This window comes from Echiichthys vipera (assembly GCF_963691815.1).
Source record: "Echiichthys vipera genome assembly, chromosome: 6".
NCBI classification, from domain to species: domain Eukaryota; kingdom Metazoa; phylum Chordata; class Actinopteri; order Perciformes; family Trachinidae; genus Echiichthys; species Echiichthys vipera.
Genome location: NC_139831.1, coordinates 11,309,178 through 11,331,098, shown reverse-complemented (window position 1 = coordinate 11,331,098; position 21,921 = coordinate 11,309,178). Strand labels below are relative to the sequence as shown.

The window sequence follows — 21,921 nt, the reverse complement described above, 5'->3', positions numbered from 1 at the left end:
AAATGCTTGTGAAGTTGTGTGTGTGTGAATGCATGCACATATGTTGTCTATTCACACTAGTTTCTATTATGACGTTTTATCATGACGTTCATGCACACACAATGCAGTACAGTCCTGAGTCCTGTAGGTGATTTTGTGCTATTCAACAACTTGACAATAAGTGGCAGTGACGTGCAAGAAATGCAGCAATGCATTCACCTAGGCAAGAAAGAAGAAGGCTACAAGAGGTTTTACATTCTTCCAAAAAAAAATTGCTTTTTTAAACGTTTTGTAAACATATTCAACATGTTTATTATCCCTAAAGGGGATGCACACATTAAATATATTGTATTGTGGCAAGATTTGTAAATATAACTTTTACATTTCCCCTATTCCGTCTCTCTCGCAGCAGCCCCACTATGAAAACACAGTGTGAATGGGGCTTATGTGTACATTTGAAAAGTACCTTTGTGTTTATAGGGCACTGAGATTAATGGGCTAAGAGGAACACACATTTTAGTTAGTTGAAATCTACAACCTCACCACTAGATGCCACTACATCCTACACCCTGCTCTTTTAAAATTCAAAAGCAGTGAAGTAAAGCAGTGAAAGAAGTGTGTGTGTACAATAAGTGCCAGAAATCTGTGATACCAACACAGAAAGCCGTATTAACTTCTTAATTTATTTTAAGCTATATATACCTGAGCTCATAGGCACAAGGACCCAGCAGAAAAAAACAGCCCCTCACCCTCCCTGCTCTCTCTTCCTGCCCACCCACTTCCTCCTTCAAACCCATGTGCTGTTGGAGGAGGGTCAGGGAGGTGGCTTTACCTCAGCATGTGTGTGTGTATGAAAGATATTGAGAAGAAATAACCGGTGAGTGCAGGGCGTTTGGGAGCAGACAGAAGGATGATGGGTTGACCTTTGGAAAGCATCTCACCTAAAAAAACTAAAACCCTGGAGAACATGGAAGCCAAAAAGGTCCTCCATTTTGTGCCATCTGGTAAGTTTTCTTGGGGTGGAGTGGGGTGAGAAGGTCTTTTGTGGTGCAACCTGAACCAACTGTGCCAAACACGTGGAGAAACGCTGTTCACAGTATACTGTTTGTGTGGTGATGTGTGCTGATTGCATGTAGACAACAGTGTTTTTATAGCATATATAAAGTGTAAGCTTTCATCTACAATAGTTTCAGAACAGTTCTATTATCTCTTATTTGCCTGCTTCTTTGTCTGCTATTTCCTTTTTTATGTCTTTATGTTGTTCACCACAGAATATGAGCAAGATATTTCTAATGCCAGAAAGTCAAAAGGATATGGGTCAATATTTACAATGTGGCAATAAATGGCACACAGCAGACCTGCAAACTATTTTAAGTATCTGTTTTAATACACTTTATAGTACCACACTGGTGAAGTGAATTGTTCCAGAATTAAATTGATTAAATTGATTCAAAACTACTTATTTTGTAAAGCTTTCTGTTGTTGAATTACGTGGGAAAGCCGAAACTTTATTCTCCTATTGTGTAGTATATTCAATCTCCCAGTTGGCTACAAAACACTTCTTCTTTTATCAGCGCTGTTGCAAAATACAAAGGCTATCCAACACACTAGAGCTTCAAAACAATTATTTGATAATTGCTTTAAAGTTGCTTTTAAACCTTTTCCAGTAAGCAGTAATAGCTACAGTAATGTATCGTCAGACATAACCATGTTAATAACTTTTTATAATTTCTTTGCATTTTATAGAACTATTGATAAACTAGAAGGGCATTCTGAAAGCGCAGACCACCGCCAAAGCCATGCCCTATCTTGCAATGTGTAGTGTAGCCGCCCCGGGAATCAGATCCGCTCCAAAATGTCAAGGCTTCTTCCTTGGCTCATGCTTCACTCTTCCACCAAGTTCCATGAAAACCTGTTGGTTCCCTAATCCTGCTGACAAGCTAACAAACCAAAAACATAACCTCTTTAGCAAAGGCAATGATTGAAAAGATTATTGGCAGATTAATCAATAATGAAAAGTAGCTGTAGCCCCACAACAACACTGAGTATGAATGGATTTAGTGTTCAGTGCCATGAATGGGTTAAAAAAGTTGGACTTGAATTTTCTCAGGTCAAGGATTAAAAAGATTATCTAGCAGAAAAATGTCTAATACTCTAATCTGGCCTTTCCATTCTTATTTAAGACATTTTCTGGTTGAAGTTGATGATAATATAATACAATTGGGATGAGTATAAAAGCTGCATCAAACCTACAGCATCCCCATCAAGGACTGTTCTCTAAATGTTACGCAGGTTTTATGTCTCACCCACCAAAAACTGATCGTTATTATAAATAATTGGCTATTAAAACTCTCCAGTCTCTCAGACATCAAGGACGCCACTGTGACATCCAGTATGGTGTTAATCCTCTAAGTGAGAAGAAAACACCTTCAGATGTGTACTTTGGCTAGTGAAGTGCAGCTTGTGTGACCATGATTACTGTTGGTCCAGTGGTCACGTCCATCGCGCTGGATATCCAAACATCAGGTAGTCCTTATCGTCGGCCTCTGAGGTGTTGAAGTGAAATGAGCTGTAGATCCTCCTTCCTGTTATTTGCTTTATTTCGACAATGAATGTGTACATTGTGACCCACAGAGTAAACACTGGTCATGGTACGTCTGCTTGCACCATCAATTGTCAAATTCAGAGCTCATTAAGCTTCAACAGAAGAGTTTTACATCTTTTATACCAGTTTTACTACAAAGCACAACTCTGACAAGCAGATCTTCATATTTAAGGGCTCCAGGCTGCAAAACCCCAGTAATTTTTCGAACACTGTGTCTCATCTGCCTCGATGGTTTGACCTTGTATAGTTCAGTTCTCAGTTTTGTACCTCTTGTTCCCAGAGACCCAACAAGGACTCTTCTGTTACGTGTTGCTCAAGGACATTCTCTGCCCACAGATAGCAGGGATTTATAAAAGATGCTTAAGGCTTCAAGTTAGCCTTGGTTGTCCAGTGAGCTAAAGGAACTACAGACATCAATGCACAGGGTGGATTAGTGTGTCAGAGTTAGAAGATACCAAACTATTTCAAAAAGTCTTGAGAGGAAAGAATGGATGAACTAAGAGTAAAAAAAAAACATGAGTAAGTTAATATTTATATTTTGAGTTGAGTCAGGGTGTCTTTAACTTGAGTAATGTGGTGTATTCTCCTGAATGTGGACCCATTTGAATGGAACATCACTGTTGGCCTCTAACCACACCTCCCTCATCTTTGTGGATGACGAGAAAGTGAATAAACTGAAGCACAACCAACACATCCCCCTTGACGTATAGCCATATAGCTTTGCTGCTTTGACCCAAGACCTGATTTACCTGATTGGTGCTTTACCCACAACTCTAGCAGAGACCGGAAACAACAGTGCTGCTTTACATACAAGCAAGTTTTAGGGAGTCTGTTCGGTCCACTACGCCTTCCCTCTGAGGCAGACCAACTACTGCTGGGTGATGGGAAATAGGTCACTATCTGTGCACTGCTTGTGATTTTTCCTGGGAATTTCGTCACAGACACCCGGTTCATAATACTGCAAATGTAAGGGCTTTCATCTGTGGGCCAAAGGCTCAGTCATCATTGTGTTACCTCACCTGGCAACAGATAGTGACTTAACAGACTTTTAATTTTAATGAAAATCTTTAAGACTTTTAGTTTAAATTACTGTATACGCCCACGAACATAGCTGGATTATGGACGGCGCCAGTGGTGCCAGTGCCCTTGGGCCTTAGACTGCCAGGGGGCCCAAGACTTCCAAAGCAAGTTGTACGCCAGGGCCCTCACTGCACACAGCACAAGGTGACAACCAGGCCTCTGGTTGCTTATAGTCTGTGCTAACCACTAGGGCCCCCCAGGACCCTTCAGTGCATTTAAAGCATGAGCTTACCACCAGGGCCCCAGAGCGATTCATCAACTGTAACACCTGGGAACTGGGTAACACCATACAGTGCATGCTTAAAACGAGAGTCCCTCTGAGAACACAGGGCTGTACAATTGAGCCACTCGTTGGCACACTATAATAAACTGTGATGTGATACAATATTCACCAACATGCTAAGTACCCCTTTATTTTTAGCTAGCTGCCTAGTTTTCCCTAGTAGATGCTAGATTATAGTCAACAAACGAAACGGGTATACTGTGCAAGCGTCAACACATGATTCAACAGATGGTTATATGAACCCTGCTACAACGTGACGTTTTAGAGAATAAATATGAAGGCAAACGCAGCAAAGATTGACGCTGTGAAAGCTATCAGCATTGAGATTCTCGTAACATCACCAAGAATAACAAACGCACCCAGGGGACCTTTAAAATGTTTTTTTTTTTTTTTTTTAACAAAAAACAGACAAACAGCATAAATAACAAGATATAAGATAACACAGGGTCACAGGATTAGAACTTGAATTTATTTTTTGTTACAAAAGAATCACCATAACCTATTTTGCAATAGTTCCTGAACAAGGTTAGAAGACTATTTTTAGGAGTAGTGTCAATGTCAAAGGCTTGACTTACACTTTTGTGAGGAAGTCCTCCCGCCGCGCCAACAGGAAACCCGCAGGCATGAGCCATCGTAATGCACGGGCCTGCAGAAAGACTCCTAAACAACTTCTCTGATAAACTTTTACTGATGCGGTGTGGACTGATTGAACGATGACAGACAGAGAAAACATTTGTCACAGTGACACACAGAAGTATGCAGCAGAACTGTAAACTGGTCGTCAGTGTTTACTGTTGATGCTGATAAGATATAATGGAGAGTTTTATTGAACTTGACCTTCATCTTTATGAGACGAGACAGTAAAGGCCTCAATCAGGCAGACTAAATCATCCTCTGGTACAAACAGCTTGTTGCATAATAAGGCCCCCTGTTGTCTGTGCAGACTCCTGTGAAGTGGAGGAGGCCTGGGAATGTTCTGTCTAATCTGCTTTGAGATATAGCCTTGCTCGGGAGCCCCCTGGAGCCAACCTCTGCCTCAGGCAAGGAAGAGCTCATCTGTACAGCTACACCAGTGTCTCACAGATACATGACCGCCTATACAAACATCACACACAGCTGGTGTCTTCGAGAGCAAAAGGGTCTCTTTCAGTTTCTCAGCATGCACCGGTTTGTACCGTCCTTTTTAACATCTGACATCTGCTTTCTAACTCCATAATTTTATATAGTGTAATGTGTCAAGCTATTTTAAAGGCTGTTCGAGCTCTGGTGGACTGCGCGCCACACTGGCAGAAATGATTCAACAAGCTCAGATATTTAAATTGTGTGTGCAGCTGTATGGAAGCAGCTGTATTTGTTGATGTCTGCTGGTGAAACTGTTTTTGTTGCCTGTGAAGTGAGAGCTACTGTGTCGCATAGGTCACACAGACAGGGTCAAACAGTCAAAGGTTTCGTAGAGTTTTATCACCACGTGCTGGTCAGTGTGTCTGTCAAATACTGCACACAAATATGAAAGCTCTGCAGTGATTTTAATGCTTTCATTTGTGTTTTAATATTGAGGATGTCATGGTGTTTGCGGGCCTAGGCGCTGATTATAACCAAACAGTAATGTGACTGGTCTGAGTCTGGCTGATGCTTCTGTTGCTTTGCGTACCCAACCTTGCTCTCCTCCTCTTATTTCCTGTCATCTCACTGTCTACTCTCTACTAACATAAAATATATATTAAAAATGTAGTGTCATGTCCCCCTGCAATCCACTTTGACCAGACAGACCAGTTCTCGAATACTTTTGTATTTTATTTTTGAATTATACTGTAAACCATAAGATTATATTATTACATTATATATCACATTGAAGCTTTCTTCACACTGCCAGGAACAAATGTAACATGAGCTGAGAGTCCTCAGTGTTAGCTGCAGCACAATGCGATCATCACTGTTTTTATATTAACAATGTGTCAAATGACTGCATGTAATGGGAAAGGGGTTGCTCATAGTGACTATGTGAGATTTTTGGAGCTTTTAGCATCTTTTAGCTCATTCTTTTGGTTTAAGAACCTGCAACCTTGTTTGCATCAGACAACTGATTTTGGCTTAAAGCTTATAAAAAAAATGTACAAGGGCTGAAGTACTTGAGTCCACAAGTCTTGCACCTGTCTTGGTTTTGTGCCTTGTTGGACTCTGAATTATCTTGGACTCAGCTATTGAGGACTCATCCATTTTTTTTCAAGACTTGGTCTTGACTTGGAATCAATGAAATTGGTCTTGACTACGGACCAGCACCAAACGGTTAACTGTCAAAGTCAACCGGAGGCCAAATCCTGGAGACCAAAGCTAAAAAGAGTGAATATTTGACTTGCATTCATCAGGAAGCTTAAATATGACTCAACATTATTGATAATGTAGCACTAAATCTGCAATTGTTAAGATAATATAAGCTGTTAATATATCAACATTTTATATCTCATATGATTCCAACCTTTCCATAATGCAGTGGAAGTCAATACAAACAATAAGGAAACATTTTAATATAAACTACTGTACTTCATAATTATAATAAAAATTGAGTATGAAGTAGTGTAAATAACATTTGTCTTTCCTCCTGCAGAGGCTCCATCTACCGGGAGGTCCAAGAATGGATATGTTTTCCAAGAAATGGGTGCGTAGCTGCAGTAATACATACGATTATGTACTTTGATTGCTTTTCTCAGCATGGGTCCTGTTCTTTTATGTACACGATAATCTACTCTGCACGCACAGAGCACAGGGAATAAGCGAGAATACACATGTAAATTTATTGCAACAGCTATTCATGCTAATGCCAATATTTCTCGCTGCTCACTGATGACCCATTTCACATGCTGGTGAGCACAGCTAGTCCCTTCGCTGGTGTGTTGAGAGGTTAATTAATGGGAAAATAATGAGGGAGATGATCTCTGCGTCAATGATGGGAAGTGGGAATAATCATAGCTCAAAGCTTTGCTCTTGAAGGGTTAAGGTTGATTCTCTAATTCTGTTTCTTTCCGCCCTCATAAAAGCTGGTGATCGAGATGCCATATTTATCTTCTATACAATTAAGGAATTTACGAGGGGCTGCTATTGTTATATTGCTGCATATCTGGTTTAAGGGGGATTTTTTATTGGGTCTCTCTCTCCCTCTTGCTGTGTGCTTGTCAACAGATGGCAGAGTCAGTGGTGAGAGGGAAAAATAAATTGTCCCTTATACTGGAGACAATGTTAATGTGGCTGGCACTACATCTTAACCTTGATACAAGGACCAGATTTATCTCATTGTTATGTTCATCTATGAAATTACCTTTATTATTCCTCAGTGGTAAAGTGAATTTAAACAAAGTGCTACAGCCAAAAGCAATAATCTCGACACAGAAACTCCAGCTTGGCTGAAAATAAAGTTGTGTATGAACTGAGACTTTGTTGCCACTCAACTGTGACCTGTTTTTATCTTCATCCACAGAACTGAAGGATGGGGAACAGGAGGATTCGGGGAAAGATTCACCCGTCACTAACAAGGGCCACATCTATGACAACCAGATCAGTGTATCAGGTGCGTGTGTTTGAATAAGCAATGTTTGTCTGTGGTGTGATTTGTTCTCAGAAAAAAGTAAGAGAGAACAAATGCCTCCATCATACAACAGTACAGATTAATGGCTCATGGCAGTGCAGTGATATCAAATTGCCTCCTACTCATGTGACTTTCACTGTCTGAGAATAATTCGCAGCCTCCGCAATTAGGAAACCATGTGCGCCAGCTCCGATAACTGAGACAAAGTTCATGGACATAACTGGCAGCTAGTGCTTCTGTTTATCTATTAATACCTGAGAGATGTTTTAGTTATTTCAAGAATATGAAAGAATGATTTTCAGTAGGGATCAGAGTAAATATAAGGGGTTGAAGGCTGAGACTGTGAGCACAATTTTACAATTCTTTGTGGCTTTTATTTCCAGATCCTGACTGTCCTGGGTTTGGTCTTTTGAACACAACAAGAAAAGTAAGATTTGCTTTTACCCTCCCTGTGTTCTGTCATAATCATTGCTGCCGAATTCAACACATTCTTACTCTCAACTCGTCAAATAATTCAGCTTAGTCAGGACCCCCTGGTGTCACTTTTCATCGTGCAGCGTATGGTTATATTTAGGTGAACCCCTGAACCTTACACTCAAGGTTCAGGGGTGCTGTTTTATCTGTGTTTTAGTTTTGAAGCTGGTTTGATTAGTTTGTGAGGTTTTGTTTCTATTTTTGTTTCTGTAGTTAGAAACTCTCATTTTGAAAGAGTCCTCTTTTGGTTATATTTGTTCTTTTGTTTTAAATTTGTGTGGATGCACTATTAATACTTTTAGTGCCTTGTGTTCAGTACGAGAAGCTGAGGGTCACTAACCAAGCTGCCATATTCAACGAGTTGGGAGTGAGAACAGGTTGGCAGAATTATGCCAGAGCCACACAGTCTGCATGAACATGTGCATCGTCGGAATTGTTGCTTTTTTAAAAATTGAACATTCTGGAGAGTCGAGGTCTCGTCTATTCATGTGCGCTCACAGCGCAAAGAGACAGAAAGAGATGTCATATTGACAGAGCTTTCACTTCAGCTTCAGTGAATATATGCAGAAAATGTCACAGACATCAAAAATATCCACATATTTATATTTAAGTCAACACTTTCTGTTTCAAATGAAAAATCCTCCTGTTTTTCTGTGGACTGAATCTCAACCTCCTCTCTCTGAAACAAACATTTATGATAGGATTAAATGAAACATTCTATTATTTATGGCCATTATAATGGGCAAACTCAATGCAGAAAGGCAGGCAGCCATGCTATATATATGGACACCACACGTGTGCGAGCCGCAGCAGTTTCAGTGAGGTAGCTGCAACACCCTGCTAATGCAAGTAGTCTGGGGCTTTACCACAAAAAAGCACCATTTTACAGTTTCTTTTACACCACTGAATATACAGTACAGCCTTGAAAAGATCTGTCCCAATTTAAAGCTAAATCTCCAAATGTGTAATAAAAATCTGAATGCAGTGATTGTGTTGTTGTTATACAGTCAGCAAAATCAGAAAATGACCCTTCCACTTATTTGCACTACGACATTTTTCCCCATCAATTAAATGTCCGTTGTTCTTGGCTCACACTAGTATGTGAAGCCAATGAACTTCCAGGAGGAAGTGCGCGCCCACAGAGACCTGGACAGCTTCCTTGCCCAGGCAAGCATCCTTCTGGATGAGAAAGCTGCCACTTTGGACGACGTCCTAAGGCGAATGTTAACGCATGTGGTGGAGGACGGCCATGGGAGCTGTGACCCGGATGAGGTCATGAACACGATGTTCACAGATGCAGGGGGAAAGGAGTTTAACGGTGAGCAATAGATATTTGTGATGAAGTGTTTGCTTTAGAGGATGCTTGACATATCCATTTACTTTTGACTGTTCATTGAAATGTTTTACGCTCCTGCAGTTCACCTTCTGTCAGAAACCATCCAGGGTGTTACGGCTACTTCCACTGGCATTCGTTACCAGCAGTCCTGGCTTTGTATTCTGTGAGTTCATCTGCAATAATATTTATGTGAAAGGGTGTTATTTTGACTAATTTTTCCAGCCTGCAGCTGTCGCTGAGACTGTACAGGGACAGCACAAAAGTGTGTGTGTGTGTGTGTGTGTGTGCGCGTGTGTTCGGGCGCAACACAATCAATCCTTTATAAACCACTGATCCAAAATAAATGATTTGTCTATCAAATCAGCTCCAATGTGAAGAGCCTGCAGAGACGCCATGTCTGCATCACCCGCCTGGAGAGGCCGCAGAACTGGGGAGTCAACTGCTGTGAGGCTCGCTATGTCATCCTCATCCTGGCTCCTCCTCGAACGGTAAGGGACAATTCTCTGTTTTTAAAGCAATCTGGAAGCTTACAGCAATTATTTTGACAATCTAGAAGACATTTTTAAGGAAGAAATATCTGAAATCCTCGCTTTTAGCCTCTTAAATGTGGATGTTTGCTGGTTTTAGCCTTCCTTGATAGTAAACTGGTAAATTTGAGATTGCTTATTTCACAAACCTAATAAAAAAGTGAGTGGAGTTAACTCCACTCGTAGAGTAGAGCCATAACATGCAGTGGAAATGCCTCATAAATTGACAGACAGAATCTGTTTAACTTTGTGATCCTTTTCAGAAAAGCACCAAGACGGCCATCGAACTCGGCAGAACATTTGCCACAATGTTCTCCGACATTTCCTTCAGACAAAAGCTTCTGGAGGCCAAGACCCAGGAGGAGTTCAAACAGGAGCTGGTCTTCCAGCGACAGCAGCTCTCCATTGTCACGGAGAAGCCGGTCGAAGAGGAAGTGGAGGATTCAGATCCACGGAAGGGAAAACCACTTAAGGTGTGAAACAAAAGCAAAGAAGATAAAACAGACTGTGACATTTTGGCTCTGTGCTGTAATCAGTGCAGAAGGGGCCATACGACTAAGATTGGTTAAGTATGCTGTATAGCTTTAGAAAAAGGATGCCACAAGCAAAAACTTAAAAAGCTAAATATATGACAAAAAGGAAACATAACTTTACCTAACAAGGAGTTGTTACTTGTAAAACCAACATTTATATTCTCTACTGACTGTTAGGTCTCTCCACATGTGGAGACCACCCTCATGTTTTCCCGCTCCATCCAGGCATATAAAGATGTGATGCAGTAAAGTAAAGTAGTTGAGCCAGATTATCTGATTATCCTGTTTCCACACTCTATCAGCCAGGCCCGAGGAACGAAAAGCAGCTGGGCAACAAACTGAAAAAGCTGCCAAGTCTGCCATGACTCTGGCAACAGAATGTGTGCAGCTCCATGTAATATTAAAGTACTTCATTATGTCCAGTGTTTAAATTAAGAGGAAATGTGTGTGATCAGCAGGAGGGTGGATAAGAGGGAACACCCAAATACTGCCTAGAGAGAAAGCATTTAGTTGGGTTGTAAAAGACCAAAGTTAACAACAGGCTGGGGCTACACCTGATGTCCTGAACAGTTTTAATGCAGCTTTGCTGCTGCCAAACCACCCCTTTAACCTGTTCTGTAATTCCAACGTTGTATAATAGAAAAACAAGTAATGATGGACACTCAGGTGTGCCAGTATCTTTGATCTTGCACTGGATGCCATTATTTATACTGTTCTAAAAACAAAAAAAAGAAACTGTGGTTTCCTCAGTGTGCTCCGGTTTCCCACCACTATCAAAACACGTATCTCTCCCCGGGCACTGTAAATAGGGAGGCTTGTGCATCTGGCATAAAATCTATGCCAAATCAAATATGTGCATTGCAAATAGGAGCAACTGGAAGGAAAAAATAAATAATTAAAAGGAAAAGCAGTAAATCGTCACATTTATGAAGCTGGAACCCTAAAATGATTCAACCAAAAATATTTTTCTGTCAATCAATTTATCAGTTTCAGCTGTACTTTCATTCTCATGTTTGTAAAGTAACTAGTAACTATAGTGTCAGATAAATGTAGTGGGGTAAAAAGTGCAACATTTCCCTTTGATGTAGTGGAGTAGAAGTATAAAGTGGCATGACAAGAAAACACTCAACTACAAGTACCTAAAATCTGTATTTAAGTACAGTACTTTAGTAAATGTACTTAGTTACTTTCCACCACTGACAATCCTGTTTGATTACTTTGTGTATTTCTACTGTTTTCATCTTGATTGTCGACCCAAGGATAAAATCATTACCGTGTTATAAAATCCTCTCTCATAGTATTTCCGACCAATTCAATGTTATGTCACTGTACAGTGTTTTGGCATCTGATAAATCTTCAAACTGATGGAAGTTTCACTCAAAACATATTTAATCTTCTCACTCAAAGCTGTCCCTCACATCTTTTTTTCTTTTAAACGTACTGTGATTTATTTTCCAAGTTAGTGCCACTCAGCCTGTCTTAAAATGTGATATTTCTATTTCCACAATTTTGAATGATGTATGAAAATCAGGACCAGAATGTAAAGTGGAGCCTTGAGCGTATTCATGCAAATGTCAGTTTACAGGCAAGAAGTCGCTCTATTAGACGACTCTGCAGCTAGTCAACATGAGGCTACAGTATGCGTAGATGAGTGCCCATCGAAATGACTAAATGATGCCTTTCTCTTCACAGTGTAAAGATTTCTTTAAAGTTGGTAAAGGTGTTTATGATGACCTACGTCGCAGACTCCCTCTCTACCCCTCAGACTTCACAGATGGTATTAATATTTTCATTTAACTCTGCTTCCTAAGTAGGAACAAATCCATTTAACTTAATTACAAGAGAAACAATATTAAATTAAAAGTATTTCACTTGGAAGATATCTTGAGGTTTTCTTTGTCAAATCTTGAATGAACTCTTTAAATAATCCATTAAGGTATAACTGGGAAGGACCGCTGTCTGCTGAAGTACACTACCACCGCTATTTTCCTCTACATTGCCATTCTACTGCCTGCCATTGCCTTTGGTTCATTGAATGACGAAAGTACAAGAGGAGAGATAGGTATGGACTCCTGTCTTTGTTGTCTTGATCTGCAACATCCTATAATATTATTAATTATTTAATCTGAACCATACAAAGGTACTGAATTTTTTTTTTTTTTTTGTGATAGATGTTCAGAAGACCATTGTTGGCCAGAGCATTGGAGGAGTGATCTATTCTTTGTTTGCTGGCTCTCCACTTGTCATTCCACTGACCACTGCACCACTCGCCATCTTCATAAGCGGTGTGTTTTGTGTCCTACTGTTAAAACAGGTGAATTAAAGGGGTAGTTGGGTTTTTTTGAAGAGGGGTTGTATGAGGTACTTATCCATAGTCAGTGTGTTACCTGCAGTAGATGACGGTTGGCACGCCTCCAATTTGAAGAAGCATGCAGGAGTACAGGCACGGAAGCTAAGCAATGTACAGTTGTGGATGGGAACAGCAGCTTAACGTGTTTTGGTCACCTAAAAAAAAAATCAATATCAGTTTAAACAAGCGTAATCTGTATTTGGACAATTTTCACTGCTTTACCTTGCCATCAGAGAGCCCTTTTAAAGTTTACACAGGGGGAACTGAGGCTGCTCTATGCTCTCGTCAAAGCCGCCAGACTCCATTGAAAAAGACAAAAATTTTATCTCAAAATATCCAAGTTGCTTGTCTACGGCTGCTTCAATGGGTTAGTTTGTTTGTGTTATTGTTGGAGTTTAGTGTTTAAGGGTTACATCTAACAACACAAAAAAACAAACTTAACAACCAAGGCTATAGTAGGCCAGCAACTCCTCTGTTCTGCATGGCAAAATGATTGTTATCGTCAGTGGAGTCCGTGTAAACTTTAACAGGCTGTCTGATGGCAAGGTAAAGCTGTAAAAATATTCTTAATATAGCATACACTGCTTTATTGGCATGGAAATTCAGTAATATGTTGACAAAACATCAAAACACAATTTGTTCAAATACAGCACACAACAAATAGCAATATATACATGATCACAACGTTAAGCTCGATCTACTGTATATTGCTCATATAAACTAGGGGAGTGCAGATCGCCATCTATTGCAGGTAACACACTTTTATGGATAACTACCTCATACAACCCCACTTCAAAATATCCAAACTATCCCTGTAAAACTTTGGAACCAGGTTACCAGACAGCTTCTGTGAAATTGTTTGTTATAATGCAATAAAATGCATGTGTGTATTTTTCTGTATGTCTTTTAGTCATCAGGGGAATCTGCGACGACTACGACCTTGACTTCGATGCTTTCTACGCCTGCATCGGTTTATGGAACAGTCTGTTTCTAATCATCGGAGGCTTATTCAATGTCAGCCTGTTTATGAAACTCTTCAAACGGTGAATACACAACACCACATTTGTTACGGTGACATATCGCAGATAAAAGCCCCCAACTTGTAATATATGTGACTAACCGTGTGGCCATGCACTGAGGGGAGGTCATTGATAAGAGAAGACACATGTTGTTGCTGTTGTGACTTCCTGTTTTCAGCCATAATTATTGATTTAGTTCAATGTGCACTTTCTCACTATCTGGGCTTTCATTTCACCTTGAACAGACTGTTATGTCTGTGTCTGTATGAAAAACAGTATTTTCATAAAACATTAATGATCACAGTATGCTTCTTTCTTTTTTTGTGCATTTTTTTTTTATCTTCCAGCTCAACAGAAGAAGTCATTGCATTGTTCATCTCCATAGCATTTGTCGGGGATGCAGTGAAAGGCACAGTCAAAAGTAAGTCAAGCCAAGGTCAGACTTCATAAAACATGTTTTCAATGCTTCTGCAGCACAGCTATCTCTCCACGCTGTCGGGGATGTCTAAACATCCTGCATAGCGTTTGTTGTAGGTAATGTAGCAAATATACAGTACATATCCGTCACAGAATCTTTAGTGGAAAAGCAAGCATGAAATCAAACAGGCCCCCTGTTATGTTGTGGAAACACAGAAAACTCTATAATGTAAGTATAATGTAGTCTTTCACACAGCGTCTGCTGATATCTTTTTCACAAGACAGGAAATAAATGGATAAGCATGATGGATTCTACAGTTTTCTTCTTTCCTCTTTAAGCCTCAGTTAGTTGTAGTTTTTCACTAAACTACATCCAACTGCCTGCTCAGTTGGCTGCTCCAATGGCTGGAAATATACTGTGAATGAATACATAAAAAGGGGATTATATCCATAAGGTCGCGCAATATGGATGAAAACACTCAAACAGTGTGTCATTTTATCGTCTCTACTTCAGCCTTAGATCATTTTTAGGACTTGACAAATATGTGAAATGTTTTCTATAAGAGCAGGAATAAATATAGTTGAGTAAATAAGTATATATATCATCATCATCATCATCATCATATATACCTGTATGTCTACATGTATTTATATCACCATCATATACTGTATATGTCTATATGTATATATCATCATATACTCTCTCTCATACTATTATATCATACGTTTTCTTATCACAGGAAATTTTTCTCATTTTACAATATGCTTTTTCACGTATCCGGATATAGTTCATGTACATTATGACATATTTTCTTGTGGTAGCGAGATAATAAAAAATCTCTATTGAAAAAAAATTCAACATATCAAATGATGAAACTTCAGAGTTTGGTATGTAAAATCTATCTTATTAGTTATTATAACATGAACAAAATTTGTTAAAAACGAGAGCATGGAAGCAGCAATTACCTGCCTTAGAAATCAGAATTAATTTGGGCAACTGAACAAGCAAAGGTGTATGTTTGCCCTCATGTGAAAATGATCTTTTCACCCCTTTCTTTTTTCACCCACACTTCCTAGTTTTCAAGCACTTCTACCACGGGCCTACACTGGCAACCTCAAACAGCACGCTGGTGCTTCAGCAGATTGGTGAGATTCTAGAGAAGATGAAGAACCAGACAGGAAACACGCCCGAGCATCTTAATGACACCATGTCACTGATGGGACACGCAGAAGGGCATGCATTAGTCTTCCTGCCCGAGTCCCTGGTGCTGACAACAAGAGAAAGGCCTGTCCTCTGTCTGCTGCTCATGTTGGGGACTTTGTGGCTGGGTTACGCCCTCTACCTCATCAAGAGGAGGTATGTTCACTTAAAGGACCATTTATTTAAATGATATGAAATATACACAGCAAGTAGCCTTTGGTGAAGTAAACAAATGAATGTTGCCGTACAACTGGGTCAGGTGCGCACATTTTCACCGCACTTTGTTTCCTTATAAATACCAGTTCATGTGAGGGCAAATGCATTCACATTTGGTGTGCGTATGCATCTTTTATGCATCTGGCTCCAGGTGTAATAATGTAATACATGAGGTAGATAAAAGTGTGTGTTTTTGTTATGATTACTTCCCTTTCAAACTTTCATTACTTGACATGGTTTATATTAGCAAATAGAGTAATGGCTGTAAGTAAAACGTACATATTTATGACATCAGAGTTGTCATAAATTGTTGAAATATGGGTTTCTTTTCCTCGCAGCCCGTATCTCAATGACAAAGTCAGAGAGGTGGTGTCTGACTGTGCTTTGCCGATCTCTGTGGTGATATTCTCCTTCATTGGCTCCTACCTTTTCCTTGACATACAGCGTGAGTACAGATCTCTCAAATAAAATAACTGAAAGCATAGCACCCTCGAGACTTAAAGTCACAACCTTGGCACAGAACAGTTTTCACTGTTCATAAGTCCTCTGTTGGAGGTGGAAAAAAGGAAAATATTTGCTCTGAGTGAGCTTTCAACACAGTGTGGGGTCTGACTCAATGTGGGCCAGAGACACTGGGTTATAAAACAGAGCTTGCTAGCATCAAAGTTTACTATTCAGGCATTTCTTCCATCATGTAGTCACCCCTTTTTTACCTTGGAAATGTGATAAAATTATGTTAGAGATGTTTATGTTTTCCATTCTATTAGTTCCCATGTTCAGTGTTCACGACGGCCCCATCTTCAACTTCCCTCCATTTAACAAGCTGTCGGGAATGAACACATTGAGCGCCGTCGGGCTGGGTTTCCTTCTTGCATTGCTCATTTTCATCGACCAGAACATTGTCATCTCACTCACGCATGTACCAGAACACAAGTAAGACCCCGACTTTGAACTGTGACAAGAAATTTAACATGCACTGTAACATATGTCCTTCACAGTGTTTCTTATTTATTGTATAAGTCTGGAGTGTTTGATCTATATTCTATATAGGTCATATTGTACCGCTAATGTCTTTCATGGACAAACCACTTGTGTGTGAACCAGGTTGCTAAAAGGTACAGCGTTCCACTGGGACTTAATGCTGACTGGCTTCATCAACATCCTCATGTCCTGTCTGGGGTTGCCATGGATGCACGCTGCCTTCCCGCATTCCTCCCTGCACGCCCGTCAGCTGGCTAAAGTGGAACAGCACGTAGAGAACGGACACCTCTACACAACGTGAGTAAAGTTGAAACAAGGGAAAAAACCAAGAGGTGCTTTGAAAGACATCCAGACAAAAAACTCCAGCTTGTCGAAAACTCTTTCAACTGTCTGTTGTCTGTCTGAGTCTTTGTTACAATGATGCCGGTTCAAGTACTGAGAAAATAACTAAAAATATATAAATAATATAAAATATGCTTTGTGATACTTTGGCTTTATTCAAATTCAAACTAAAATCTACAGGAAACTGAGTGAATATTTTTCATTGTACCAAACCTCCTTGATATCAACATAAAAAATACTTAACATGCACTTCCAGTCACTTAACAGTAAAACAAAAAAACATGTATTTATTAAAATATATTAACTATAAATTAGAGTTGATAATTTATTCATTAAGATATTTGAGGTAAATAATTATAATTTAGCTGGTTAAAAAATCATCAATGCCATCACTGGTTCCCAACAATATGATTAAAGGGATACAAATAATAAAAATAAAAAATTAGGACTTCTTTCTTATTTTTGTTTGCCCCAAAACACCTGTTTAGGGCCTGTAAAGTAAAAATCACTCTTTGTTTGACATCTTGTCCACACTTAGGCCATAATATAAGATAAGAGGTTACAAATAACAGTATTAATCAAGATAAGTACTGTACATGTTCTCTAGTCAGATAAGAAGTGTTTATTATTTTCTCTGCCTTTGTGTCAAACAGTATTGTTAGTGTGAAGGAGACTCGTCTGACCTCGCTGGTGGCCAACATCCTGATCGGCCTCTCTGCGTTCATGCTGCCCATTCCTCTACAGTGGATCCCCAAGCCCGTCCTCTACGGCCTCTTCCTCTACATCGCAGCCACTTCGCTTGATGGGAACCAGATGGTGGACCGCATGGCCCTGCTGCTTAAGGAACAGGTGAGCAGGGAGGACACTGTGGTGTGAATGGTCGATCGGTTTGTTTTTCCTGTTTATCCATTACACTTCACATGGTGGCTGACGCAGTGGTAGAGGCTTGAAAAAACATGGTATCCAGATAGTCAGCGGGCAGAGAAAGTTAAGAGTTAAAGTGACAGCAATTTAGTTTTTTCTTTTCTGCAGCAACCCATGGTCTTTTGCTGCATATAATCCTCTCCCCATTTTCCTGTCGATCATGGGCTGTCCTCCACTTTTATATTAGCAAAACAAAATATTGAGTAAAATGTCCTTTGAAAACATTGTAACCACATCAAACTGGCATTTCTTTGTGTAGACCTCCTACCCTCCCACACACTACATCCGCCGTGTGCCTCAGAGGAAGATCCACTTCTTCACAACACTACAGATGATCCAGCTGATCATCCTGTGTGCGTTTGGGATGTATCCTCTGCCCTACATGAAGATGGTCTTCCCCCTTCTGATGATCCTGCTGGTTCCTGTCAGGTAAGACAACCCAGGCCAACAGGGGGCAGAGCGGGACCATGGAAACCAACACAGTGCTACGACATCTGCATGTTGACATTCGGCAAAGATTAATGATCCACTCTAGATCAGTTTACTAATGAAAACAGTTGGATAAAGTCTTCTGTGGCGCTCGAGGGAGCTTTCTTGAGTCTGAGAAAATAATGGGTGATTTAATTATTGTTTTCTCTGCTTGGGCTTAGTGATGGCACATTTTTAGTCTAAGTAACTAGTGGCATGGATGAAAAAATTATCATAATGTTTGAGTCTGAAGGATATATACCTTTACATACTATTCCCATACAACGCATATAACTTTACAGTATCTCTCTTTTTATTTTATCTCAGGACCAGCCTGCTTCCCCGAGTGATCGACGCCAAATATCTGGATATCATGGACGCCCAGCACATGTAGAACCACAGAGCACACCTTACGAAAGGATTTATTTCCTCCAGTTGGAAGGGAAACAGACTCAGAACTAAATGATTGTGTTAGAAACTAAACAAAATGCATTTGGACTGCAGGATTTGGATGCAAGCACTCTGCTGGTGACCGGACGACCATTCACACCCCTCATAAGCTTTCTCATTGTTCTTCACACATCTACCATCAGTGAAGCTGATTGACTTTAATGTCTAACATTCCTGCATCTGTATTGTATTTAATAATATACTCAAGAAGGTGTTTCTTCTGTTTTCCTTTTTTTTTGTCATCAATCGTATTGTTTGATAGAGAGCTGTTTGTTCTGCTTCCTACTTGGGTTTAAAGTGTGATGTGATAACCATAGAAAATCCATAATCACTTAACAAAGTGAGAAGGGATTTCTCATAGTTGAAAACATGCAGAGTGAAGTGTCACCTCGCACTGATATCGACTGAATCAACCACAGTGACGCCAGATGTCACACAACATGATAAAGTATGTTAGCATAAAGGTAATTTGTTCTGTGCATTGTAATGTTTGGATTAAATTAAACTGTTGTTACACAAATAAAGCCCTTTGAAGGAAACCGGGTGAACATTTTTCATTGTACTGAACCTCCTCGATATCAAAAGAAAAATACTTAACATGCACCACCAGTCACTGAACAGAAGTGCACCATCACACACAGCATCAGCACAATGCCATCCTTTATTGAGCCAAGGGCATTGACAGTTGTAAAGCGCCGACTGTTAAATGACTCCAATAGATGGCAGTAGGAGCTCATCTTCAGCATAGTTAGGCCGATGATAGATGTGTACTCACAAGTGCATTACAGAAAAAACACGAGGCAGATTCATAACATCCATTATGAGAAACTAGGATGATAAAGTTAAGATTGGACAGACATAAAGCATGAATAGTTTTCCCAAAAGTCACCACCTTTAGATGTTGTGTCCAGGTTTTGTCCCATTATTTTGTTTCATCTTCCTGTAAAGCCACGTGTTTGAACCAGGCGCTCTAGTTTTAAATGCATTTTACTTCCTTTGATGTGCTCAAAATTGTTGTTCCACCATTAATGCATCAACTACTTTATCGTGAACTGTTTGAACCTTCTAACAAACAAAAATAAACTACTTTTCACTCTGTTCTACCATGAGGCAGTGAATACACTTATCACATACTTGAAACTACATTTTACGAAAGCAGCAGAAGAAAAGAGTCTGTTGTAATTCACATGAAATAATTTGGATTTCAATTGGACAAAGATAATAGTCTGCCTCTGTTGAATGAACCAGACCTGGAAGGCACTGTGTGAATGTCATCTGACAGCCAATTTATCCTTTCCTTGATTTATAATGGCAAGAACATCACTGGTATCCGTCTCTTATGCACTTTCAATAGCCTACATAGAAAGGTGAAGGAGAAATAATTTATTTCACATGATTCTACAAAATCAAGAAGAGGCGAAAAAGGAAGCCAGAGTTTTGAGGTTGAAGAACACCCTGATGACCTTCCTGCATAGCCCTTTAGTCCAGGTCTGCCAGTATGCTGCACAAACTGTGGGCTCGAGTATAAAGACACAACACATTCCCATGACTCCGCTGAGGTTGGAACTTTTAGTTAAATCCCAGGAGTTAATTTAAAGAGGAGAGAGTGAGAGATGACGCAACTGTCACCATAGAAACACATCCAACTCCTGGTCACCATAGAGATGCCACCAATTAATTTGCCATCACAATAACCTGTTTATTTATCACTCTGCCAATCACACAGCTGAATAATTTGTGCTCTTTTCTTTGCAGGTGTAGTCCAGTTCTCCAGTAGATGTGGGCAGGATTTGATTCCTCCACGTGTCCTCGATGTACCTGTGTTGTGTTGCCTTGTCTACCTGTTGTCTCCTCCATGTCCCAGAATCGTTGCCAACAGAGTCTATGTGCTCTTGATGCCCTGGAAGCCACAGAAGGTCCAGCGTTTCTCCAGACTGGCTCCGACTCCGGTGAGCTCCTGTCTGAAGGTAAAAGGCAGCCGAGAAAGAAGAGCCTCCACCTCACTGGTGTTAATCTGCAGGCACACACACACACACACACACACACACACACACACACACACACACACACACACACACACACACACACACACACACACACACACACACACACACACACACACACACACACACACACACACACACACACACACACACACACACACACACACACACACACACACACACACACACACACACACACACACAGAGGGGTGAGGATTATGAGACAATAGGCCCCTAAGCACAGACATGTCAGAGGCCCCCCCACCCTGACTGCATAGGAACAAGACACCAAACTCAAAGAGTCTTTAGTCATTTTGCATCCCTTTGAAGTTGTTTTGCATCTTTTTATGGGTTTTTTTGCATCTCTTTTTAGTTGTTTTGCTTCTCTTTGCAGTCATTTGAAACTGTTAATGGTCACTTTACGTCCATGTAGTCGTTTCTTTGTAGGAGTTTTGGTTAGTCTGTAGTTGGTATGTGTTTGTTTGTGGTCATTTAGTATCTCTTTGTGGTTTGTGTATTCAGCGACATTTTGGGCGCGAGTCAGGGCCCTGTGGGATGTGTCTGGTAGGCCCGTTCCCCAACACATCCATGCAAAAAAAACAAAACAAAAAAAAACACAGGATAAGACTCATTAGATGCCACACAAAACTACTTTCTTACACAAACATAAACAGACAGTCCTCACACCTCCACTATACACACCCCTGCTCTTCATTTTCATTATGATCACACTCTTCATTATTCTCACACCTTGCCTTAAATAAGATGAAAAGGGTAAGCTTCGAGACAATATGAGCTACACCTCAGGATTTATGCTGGCTCCCACCAACCGGGTGGGCTGAGAAGAACCAGAAAGTTTAAGGTGACAGTAAAGACAGAAATCCACTGTACAAGCTGCTGTGGATGACCCACACTGTCTTGCATTAATAACTAGATTGTTCAAGCCCTGTGCTGATGTCAGGATGCATTAAGGTCCATCATGGAGACAGGACTGGTGTATCATTACAGACAATGGAGCTGTGGAAGTGTGGAGCCGGTAGATAAGCAGAGAGGATTGGGCTTTTTGTTGGAGAGTCCAGCCGGTTGTATTGACAAAACTCTGTGGGCTGCTTGATGTGCGAGTCAGTGTTGAAACAACAGATGCACAGGGAAA

The 21,921-nt window shown here is 40.3% G+C and overlaps 2 protein-coding genes across 2 annotated transcripts in view; one reads left to right on the top strand and one right to left on the bottom strand.

Annotated features, from left to right (window-relative positions):
- The first annotated feature begins 938 nt into the window (after nt 1–938).
- LOC310948596 (solute carrier family 4 member 11-like) lies at nt 939–18,740 on the top strand. The gene is made up of 20 exons (XM_083915776.1): nt 939–983; nt 6,553–6,603; nt 7,420–7,515; nt 7,911–7,954; nt 9,100–9,319; nt 9,419–9,500; nt 9,702–9,825; nt 10,128–10,337; nt 12,090–12,174; nt 12,334–12,459; nt 12,569–12,682; nt 13,658–13,790; nt 14,114–14,187; nt 15,261–15,540; nt 15,939–16,045; nt 16,368–16,533; nt 16,705–16,878; nt 17,577–17,772; nt 18,107–18,276; nt 18,643–18,740. Exons 1-20 carry the CDS (start codon nt 947–949, stop codon nt 18,707–18,709), a joined length of 2,556 nt encoding a protein of 851 aa, XP_083771902.1. The 5' UTR covers nt 939–946; the 3' UTR covers nt 18,710–18,740.
- Nucleotides 18,741–20,647: 1,907 nt separating this feature from the next.
- LOC310948715 (ecto-NOX disulfide-thiol exchanger 2-like) overlaps nt 20,648–21,921 on the bottom strand; it is a gene marked incomplete at its 3' end in the record, with an annotated part of 123,526 nt that continues 122,252 nt past the window's right edge. Inside the window, exon 15 of the mRNA XM_083915933.1 lies at nt 20,648–20,779. Within this exon, the coding sequence (XP_083772059.1) occupies nt 20,648–20,779 (132 nt within the window). The remainder of the gene's footprint in view (nt 20,780–21,921) is intronic.